General features: G+C 43.2%; 1 protein-coding gene across 1 annotated transcript; it reads left to right on the top strand.

Moving 5' to 3' along the window:
• Positions 1-231: 231 nt before the first annotated feature.
• Positions 232-1,923, top strand: LOC310965355 (potassium voltage-gated channel subfamily A member 10; the record flags this gene model as incomplete). Its single annotated transcript, XM_083938905.1, has 1 exon — positions 232-1,923. The coding sequence occupies one exon, from the start codon at positions 232-234 to the stop codon at positions 1,921-1,923; it is 1,692 nt and encodes a 563-aa protein (XP_083795031.1).
• Positions 1,924-10,198: the final 8,275 nt, after the last annotated feature.

The following is a 10,198-nucleotide window of genomic DNA, read 5'->3' as shown; positions in this document are numbered from 1 at the left end:
TCTCTAATCGAATTGCACTATTCAACAAAATATAATACTGCTTTTTTCACACCTGTTCTACAGATTACACAGAGGACTGAATCCAAACATAGCTAACAGCTGCCTGAATGATAACCAGAAGGAGGGAGGCCCTGCCAGGATCTTCTGCGTGGCACTGGTTGTGGTGTCCCCTCTGTCTCCTGCACTCACACCAGGCTGACAAACGGAGTCGTGGATAGCGAGAGGCAGGTGATGGAGGTGCCGCTTGTTAATTTTGAGAACATGGATGATGTCGGCATCAACCTGGGTGACCCGAATGACTCTGGGTACCCGACTTCACCCCCCTCAGAGGCTCCTGATCAGAATCTTTTAACCCACCATCTAAGTTCTCCTCACCATTCGCCACAGAGAGGACGGCGTCGGCGCCGGTCAGGTCAAGAGGGGCTGTCACCATCCTCTCCCCTGACTCTGACCACTAAAGCAACCTCCAGCAGCTGCAGTTTAATCTCTAATCTGAAGCTCTTGATCAACAGTGAGTCTCCCACTGACAGCGTCTTCAGTAAGATGGCGAAGGATTGCTATGAGAATGAAGATTTGTTTGAAAAGCACTGCATTGAAGAAAAAGACGAGAAGGTTGTCATCAATATTTCAGGCCTGATGTTCGAGACCCAACTCAGCACCCTGAATAAATTTCCAGAGACGCTGCTCGGTGACCCCATGAAGAGGATAAGGTACTTTGACCCGATGAAAAATGAATACTTCTTTGACAGAAACCGTCCGTCTTTTGATGGTGTTCTGTACTACTATCAGTCAGGGGGGAGAATCCGCAGACCAGCCAATGTTCCCTTAGATGTTTTTGCTAATGAAATTGTGTTCTATGAGTTGGGTCATGAAGCGATGGAGCAGTTCCGTGAAGACGAAGGGTTTATCAAAGAGCCAGAGGTCCTTTTGCCCACTAACGAACTCCAACGACAATTTTGGCTCCTGTTTGAATACCCAGAAAGCTCCAGTGCAGCCAGATCTGTCGCTCTGGTTTCTGTGTTTGTTATCGTCATTTCCATCGTCATCTTCTGCCTGGAGACTCTGCCAGAGTTCAGGGAAGACATTGACTTTCCCCCACATTTAACCCAACTCATTAATGGAACCCAAGGCGCTTCTGCCCCTTATCCCACCACTAAAGACGTGTTTGCATATTTAACAGACCCCTTTTTCATTGTGGAGACTATTTGCATAATTTGGTTCTGCTTTGAAGTTGGCGTCCGTTTTGTGGTGTGCCCCAGCAAAAGGGATTTCTTCAACAACATCATGAACACCATTGACATAGTCTCTATAATTCCCTACTTTGTAACCCTGGGAACCGAGCTGGCTACAACCCCTGATGAGGATCTGAACTCCAGTCAGAACATGTCCCTGGCAATCTTAAGAATCATCCGTCTAGTGAGAGTTTTCAGAATTTTTAAGCTCTCCCGTCACTCAAAAGGGCTTCAAATCTTGGGGCAGACCTTAAAAGCCAGTATGAGGGAACTTGGGCTGCTCATCTTCTTCCTTTTTATAGGAGTCATCCTATTCTCAAGTGCCATCTTCTTTGCAGAAGTGGATGAGCCCCAGACACAGTTTGTTAGCATCCCTGACGGCTTCTGGTGGGCTGTGGTGACAATGACCACTGTGGGATACGGAGACATGTGCCCCATCACAATGGGAGGCAAAATGGTCGGCACCCTCTGTGCCATTGCTGGTGTCTTGACCATTGCCCTGCCCGTCCCTGTCATCGTCTCCAACTTTAACTATTTTTACCACCGTGAGACTGAGCAGGAGGAGAAACAGGTGATGGATGCCGCTGCAGAGGCTGCCCAGAAAATGTCTGCTGCAAACAAGTATGGAAGCACACCCTCCCTAAACAAAAGTAACGGCACCTGGCAGAATGATAAAAATGGCACACACTGATAGAGAAAGTATTTATTTAAATCGAGGGCAAGAAAAACACATTGACAAATCCAACATATCCAGTAGTGAGATGCACTGAGGTGATATACATTCATCTTTCTCATTATTTTCTACTCAGAACACTGCAGAATCTGGACATACTGCATTTTGACAGTATTAATAGACCCTTTCTGGTGAGACAGCCTCTACACAAGTTGTCTGTCTCCTTGTGGATGTGTCAAAGTGCAATTAACACAACTCACCAACTACTCTGTCAGTTAATGAGAAGAACTGAAAGATATATTTATCATCTTTCATCCAGTGCAATTTAAAGAAAAATGTGATGGCTCATTTATACTGTAGACATTTCACCTTGAAAATGTACACTGTTTAAACAAAGTAAGTTCACTAAAATGTCCTTGAAGGATTGTATAAAAGTAAGTTTATCCCATAACAGTTGGGATAATTGTAGAATTTAAACCGGACATATACTCAAAGCTCATAATACATCACAGTTAGTCTACTCTTAGTCTATTCAGCAAAACCTAGATAGAACTTGGCATGATTCTCAAGGGCATGCAAATGTGTCCAGTGTCAGGCAAGAGGACATGAGCGCACACATTGTCTTATCAGCAAATCTATAGTTGTGAATGCTCAGCTAGCAACACTTCTCGATATGACACAGTGTAAAAATCTGTGTGATAAGCAGTTGGCATGTCTGATATTAGTCTTGTTCATAGGCTGCAGAATACAAATCAGCATTAAGATTCATTGTATTATACTACATGCATTACTTACATTCATCTGTTAAAATTACAGGTTATTTTTCATCAACATCATCTCCATTTTTAATTTTTTACACTTTGCATCAGATTATCCCCTACTACCACATTATTATAATGTGTAATTTACCCTTTAAAAACCATATAAATTCATTGCACTGAAAGTTTATGCACACATATCACTTGAGCACTTTTTGGAGCTTTACACCATCAGCTGTGGGCAGGGGGAAAAAACTATTTCTTAGTGTATAGAAATGTGAGATGACGTGTGTGTGTGTGATCAGAATGAGAGAATTGAGGAGGGGCAGAGACAAAAAACAACAACTTTGCACACTTGTATTTGACCTTTTATCCATTAACCTTGTTCTCTCATTTGTATTGCATGGCATAGTGTACCCAAATAAGGTTTAACTCGTATTATCAGTAACTGAAAGTTTGACATATTTATTGCACCAAAATATATTAGTCTTTCCATCATATAGTGATTATCATTATATTCCATGTGAAAGGGAAGGCCAATTCTTCAACTGGATTTTTTAAATGATGACAACAAATGAGGATGTTAGTGTCTTATCTGGAAATTATATTGATATATGCATGCCACATTTCAATCTTAATGTACTGTATGTGAGTTTATTGTGCATAAATAAAGCTTGTATAGAAATGGCCTTGGGTGTAGTTGTAACACAATGAATGCCTTTCTAATTAGCCTACACAATATGCAATAATGACGATGTGTGGGCGGAAAAGCAAATGCTGGGTTTTTCACCCATGATAGAGCAATATTTAATTAAAATGAAATGCAATAAGGTTACATCATTTAGTCATGTTGGTACTTAGCACTTTACTATGTTATAAAGCGCTTAATATTTGAGGACTGTATGTGTCAACATTGTTCAATATACAGTGTCATAATGTTTTATTTATCTTGTAAAGAGTGCCTTTCATTAAACATGTATCCTAACTGAAGTTTCCCTCTGATGATTTGTCAATTGTACTTCAAGGAAATTTGTAGGCCCCATATATAGGGCTGATTTACAGGATCATGCATATTTGGGTGTCTAGAACATGTTTACATTCTTTCAAAAAACACATTATTTTTCTCATACTGTCTGTCTGAATATACCTGTATTCACCCTCTGTCTGAAACGCTCCATTTTAGCATCTATCTCTTTAAGAACCCTCCTGAAAAATTCCAGTCTTCTCCGATTGATCGGCCTCTCTGGGACTTCCATATCTGCACTCTCTGTGTCTCTGCACCATCATTTCAGTCGGGGAATGTCTGTGACAGCACCATAATTAGACTTTCTACCTACTGTATATAAAGTATAGTTGTGACATCACAACCGTACATAATGACGGCTCGTTTAATGACAGCTTCTGAATATGAGCTGTGTGCATTGAGTGTTTTGATACTTTCACAGTATTTATGTAGCACCTCGATCTGCTTTATAATACATAAATAAAAACATTGAACTCTATTATACTGAGCCTTTTTGTCATTTTAAACTTTTATTTCTGTTCAACATCAATAGTGATGAATGGAGGTGTAAGTGTCAGTGCCTTGCTGCAGGGCTGAATACTCATTATCAACTCATGTTAGCTGTTATTAACACATTCTCACTGCTGGTTCTCTGCATATCATGATGGCATCTCTCTCGCTTGCTCTCTCTCTCTCTGCCTCTTTATTTCTCTCTACCCAAAAACTCTCCTTTAATGAGTCCCATGTCTCACATCACAAGGGGGAAAAAGAGCCGGGTTCATGTTTTTTTATGTATCTGGTGTCGTGGTGTAGATGGCAGACTGAAGGAGCAGACATTTTAGTGCTGTGTGTATTCTGTAACAAGCCTGTTATCTAATTAAGAAATTAACAAGACACAGCCTGGCTAAAGATAGATGGGGAAGATCAAGAGGGATTATCAAATCATGAAGAAATACAACAGATGTAAAGCTGATATACTGAGGAGTTTTTGTTGTTGTAGGGGATATTGTTCGAATTAGCCATTAATTTCTGTTAGCACAACTCTTCACTAGATGGAGAAATTCTAGTGCCAGGAGCTTGACAATGGCTTTGACTGGGATAGCTTCAAAAGCAAAAGCACCAAATTAAATATGCAGACCAAATTAATCATTTATAAGATTATCTATCTCGGCCTGCAAGGCTGGGAGCTTGGTGTTTCATTTGAGGCTTTACTGTCCAAGACAGTCACATCAAGGACATATTGTCATCATTAAAACAATGTCTTATTTTGATCTGTGCATTTTTGGGGGATTTTAGATTATCTGATTCCTTCCTTAGTAAGATGGAGGTGTTAAAGTCTGTTCAGAGGCCTGCTCCTGTTGTCTCTGGTTAACGGCCGGGTCAGCGGGCCGCCCTTCTGCCCCGCTGATCACTGATTGTATGTGATACCCTGAAAAACAAGTCCTGATAGCATTTTGGCATTTAACAGACAGGTGGTTCTGTCAAGGTCAAAGCTAATGTGAGGCTGCCATTTATAATTCATTGGGTGTTCCACAAGAAGATCACATCCAGTCTGACTCTGATAAACATTCAAGAAATCTGTTCAGAGACCAGCAGTGTTTCCAATCACTGTGACACAGCAGACTGTATGCAACCCTTAATGGATCTAAAAATATCACCATTGCATGACTCCATTCTTTCTTTTACTCTCCAGGCTACAGTTGATGGGTATCACACAAAAAGCTCAGACAGTGAGTGTCATATCAGTAGATTGGGTTACTGTTTTGTCAGCAAACACTTAAAAGCACATTTCAGACCTGCACAGACAGCAGCACTGTAGTACCTGCAAAGGGCAAAGCCAAAGTTGCAACTGGGCAGCTTGTGTTTATTAAATCCCTTCAAAGTCTCTTGTTTCTTCCAGTGACGGTAACTCTTCTGGATGCGGGCACACAGTGGAATCACCGCTGCCATGACCTTGCTATTACAAATTTGATCAAAGTGCGAACGCAGTGCTGCTCTGAGTGGCAAAGCAATCCTCATGGGTTTAATATTGATCAAAGTTCAGCAGTGCTCACCTACAGTGTTACTTGAGCCATCGATTCGGTGCCCTGACTTTGCTGACAAAGAACATTCAGACATGGGTTTTGCATTACTTTAAAGGCTTCTTTATTGACTACTCAGCTAATATGAATAAATAGAAAAGCAAAGAGATATTCACTAAAAAGGTAAAGGATGCAAATATTATGCTGCATTTTTTTGGCACAAGATGAGCTAAGATAGTGAGGCGCCACATCTGCTCTCTCAGCATTGGAGAGGATGAGGGATAGATGGGTGGACACACATTGCTTCTTACTGGGATTGATGGAACTCACAACAGGGAATCTGTTTCTCATATTTACTTTAACTTCCTTCACCTTCCTCCCTGATATCACCGAGGCATCCTGCACGTCCTCCCATGTATTGTTGTCTCATGATAAGATGAGTCAACTTTTATATTATCTTGATAAGTGTTAAACAGTAACTGTGTTTTGTTACTCTATAATGTCATGGATAAGGCTGATGATATTCTTTATTTTTCTTATTGTTAACAACCTATGAAAAGACCGAAAGTAGGGATTATGTTTGTTAGCACAACATACATGGGAAACAATAGATGTAGTTTCTAGGAGACAGGGTTGATCTACCTTATTCCTCTGTGCAACAAAAATGTTTGGTAAAAACATACCCTGTGCTTCCATTGAGATATTTGCATGTGCGTTTGGAAGTATCACATTAGAAAAGATGTTAAGAAATGGCAAAATTTGATAAATCTTTCTCTTTTAAGGAAAAAAGTTTTAACGCTCGCTGGAGGTGCTTTTTGTCTTATATGGGATACGGAAATGCCTTTGCCAGATAAGTTTTGATGTAGCAAACATTTAACTCACAGCTGTTTCCGTTCCCATATCGTGTCTTCGTCTCTGGACAGCATAAAACATAGACAATAGACATGAAAGAACAATTGAACCAAATTCCTGAAGACCTCTCCCTTTTTCTCTCATATGGTCAAGGCAACTTCCTTTGTTTTCAATTAGCAACCTCTCCTTATTCCTTCTCTGTTTACTGGCAGATTATGGCCATGCTTAGCCTATAGCGCCACATCCTGATGAAATTACGCTTTAGCCTGGTTTATTCGCTTTGGTGCACTGGTTGAATTTTGAATGCACATACTGTACATAAAAAAAGTCCCCAAAAAATACAATGTTTGAGAAACCTTTGCTAAAAACTACATCGTCTAGGTGATATAAGCTATTTAGCCCTTTGAAAAAAAATCCATATAGTCATGACCTGTTTTAAAAAGAGGCTGGGAAAGTATTGTGATACAGACTAACGTGTATGATGGTTTCGGTCCTTTGTTGAAAGCTGTTATTATTGCGCGCCTTATCAATACAGTTCATCTCATTATCTCATCTCATCTTCATCCGCTTATCCGGGGTCGGGTCGCAGGGGCAGCAGCTTTAGCAGGGGACCCCAAACTTCCCTTTCCCGGGCCACACTAACCAGCTCTAACTGGGGGATCCCGAGGCGTTCCCAGGCCAGTGTGGATATATAATCTCTCCACCTAGTCCTGGGTCTTCCCCGAGGCCTCCTCCCAGCTGGACGTGCCTGGAACACCTCCCTAGGGAGGCGCCCAGGTCACTGACCGACGATGCCATCAGGACCACATCATCTGCAAAAAGCAGAGACGAGATCCTTAGCCCACCGAACTGCAACCCCTCCCCACCACGACTACGCCTTGATATCCTGTCCATGAAAATCACGAACAGGATTGGTGACAAAGCGCACCCCTGGCGGAGGCCAACCCCCACCGGAAACGAATCCGACTTACTGCCGAGGATCCGGACACAGCTCTCGCTTTGGGTGTACAGAGATTGGATGGCCCACAGAAGTGACCCCCTCACCCCATACTCCCGCAGCACCTCCCACAGTATCTCCCGAGGCACCCAGTCATATGCCTTCTCCAGATCCACAAAACACATGTAGACTGGATGAGCATACTCCCAGGCCCCGTCCAGGATCCTTGCGAGAATGAAGAGCTAGTCTGTTGTTCGATGTCCAGGACGGAATCCACATTGTTCCTCTTCAATCTGAGGTTCGATTATAGGACGAACCCTCCTTTCCAGCACCTTGGAGTAGACTTTACCAGGGAGGCTGAGTAGTGTGATACCCCTGTAATTGGCACACACCCACTGGTCCCCCTTTTCAAAAGTGCCCCTTGGCACTGTCCCAGACTTCCACGCAATGTTGAAGAGGCGTGTCAACCAAGACAGCCCCTCCAAACCCAAAGCTTTCAGCATTTCTGGACGAATCTCATCAATCCCTGGGGCTTTGCCACTGTGGAGTTGTTTGACTACCTCAGTGACTTCCGCCAGGGATATTGACAATGATTCCCCATCAGCCTCCAGCTCTGCCTCTACAAAAGAGGGCGTGTTAGTCGGATTAAGGAATTCCTCAAAGTGCTCCTTCCACCGCCTGATTACCTCATCGGCTGAGGTCACCAGCGTCCCGTCTTTACTGTAAACAGCTTGGACGGTTCCCCGTTTCCCCCTCCTGAGATGCCGAATGGTTTTCCAGAAGCACCTTGGTGCCGCCCGAAAGTCCTTCTCCATGGCTTCTCCGAACTCCTCCCACACCCGCTGCTTGGCCTCTGACCCAGCAGAGGCTGCAGCCCTTCTATCCTGTCGGTATCTTCCAACTGCCTCCGGAGTCTTCTGGGATAGCCGCCCCTTGAGGCACCTAAGACCTTGAGGCCACAGCTCACCGCTGCAGCTTCAGCAATGGAAGCTTTGAACATTGCCCACTCCGGTTCAATGCCCCTAACCTCCACAGGGATGCCAGAAAAGCTCCACCGGAGGTTTGAGTTGAAGATCTCTCGGACAGGGGCCTCCTCCATACGTTCCCAGTTCACCCGCACTACTCATATGGGTTTACCTGGTATGTCCAGAATCTTCTCCCATCCTCTGATCCAACTCATCACCAGATGGTGATCAGTTGACAGCTCTTCCTCTCTCTTCCCCGAGTGTCCAAAACATACGGCCTCAGATCAGATGATACGACCACAAAATCGATCATCGACCTTTGGCCTAGGGTGCTCTGGTACCACGTACACTTATGAGCATCCTTATGTTCGAACATGGTGTTAGTTATAGATAATCCGTGACTAGTACAGAAGTCTAATAACTGACGATCACTCGGATTTAGATCAGGGAGGCTGTTCCTCCCAATCATGCCTCTCCAGGTGTCTCCATCATTGCCCACGTGGGTGTTGAAGTCTCCCAGCAGAACTATGGAGTCCCCCTACCGGAGCCCCATGCAGGACTCCATTCAGGGTCTCCAAGAAGGCAGAATACTCTGAACTGCTGTTCGGTGCATATGCACAAACAACATTCAGAGTTTTCCCCCCTACCACCGCAGGCGTAAGGAAGCGACCCTCTCGTCCCCCGGGGTGAACTCCAACACCGCGGCGCTCAGCTGGGGGTTTGTGAGTTTGTGTAAATTGGAGATAAGTGGTTTCTCAGACCTCCTCCTCTGTTTAGCGATGGTTTCTCTACTTTTGCATAGATGGCTTCTTTTACTCCTCTTTCAAACCATCTGTCCTCTCTGTCCAGGATGTGGACATTGTTTTCATAAAAGGAGTGGGCTTTCTCCTTGAGATGTAAGTGGACAGCAGAGTCCAGGCCTGAGGAGTTAGCTCTCCTGTGTTGGGCCATGCGTTTATGCCTGAAATTGCTTTGGGAATATTATATCAAAGCTTTAGGGTGTGTTGTATGCCCGAGTGATTAATAATTCTGGGTGTATACATTAATGGTGCCATTATATTCTCTATTATCCGTCTGAAAATGTTTTGTTAGCTCATTTTTGTTCTGCATGGATGCACCTATTCCCATCTATCATTTTAAGATTTGAGAGTGGAGTCTCTGGACAGAGAGAGCGAGGCAATGATTCAAAGAGATAGAGATTTATGACAGGTAACTGCACGGTGACTGCTTCACTGCAGTGCGTCAGTCCTTGAGGTCAATGGCCAGACTTTGTCTGATGAAACGTGAGGCTCACATTTGTCCTTAACACTCAGGAAAAATGAAGAAGGTGACCTGCAGTATCACCCGGGATCAGACAGTGTTGCCTTCAACACGCGAGGCTGCTCTTCACCTCTGGGTCAGCCAAAAAATCTTTATGACGACTACATTAAAGAGACAACACGAGTATGCCAAGAATTAGTCATCTAGTGCATCACAAAGATGAATCTCGAAATGACACAGACAATTATCTTAATTATTCTGACAATGGGAAAGACTACTGTGCATAAAGCAAAGGCATAACTTCCAGGATAAAAGATTGATTCAATGTAATATTTAGTAATGAACTGGCTTGTTATTGTACATTTTCTCTTAGTTTACACACTCCACAATTAAACAAATGTATACAATTTGTGTAAATGTTACTGTTTTAAAAATTACAAAAATGAAAGTGAGGAAACTGATAAACAGCTAAAGTCAAGAGGCTGTGATATAAAAAT

The sequence above is a fragment of the Echiichthys vipera genome (assembly GCF_963691815.1).
Source record: "Echiichthys vipera genome assembly, chromosome: X".
Classification (NCBI taxonomy): Eukaryota; Metazoa; Chordata; class Actinopteri; order Perciformes; family Trachinidae; genus Echiichthys; species Echiichthys vipera.
The sequence above is the reverse complement of the archived record's forward strand: the minus strand, read 5'-3'. Positions and strand labels throughout refer to the sequence as shown.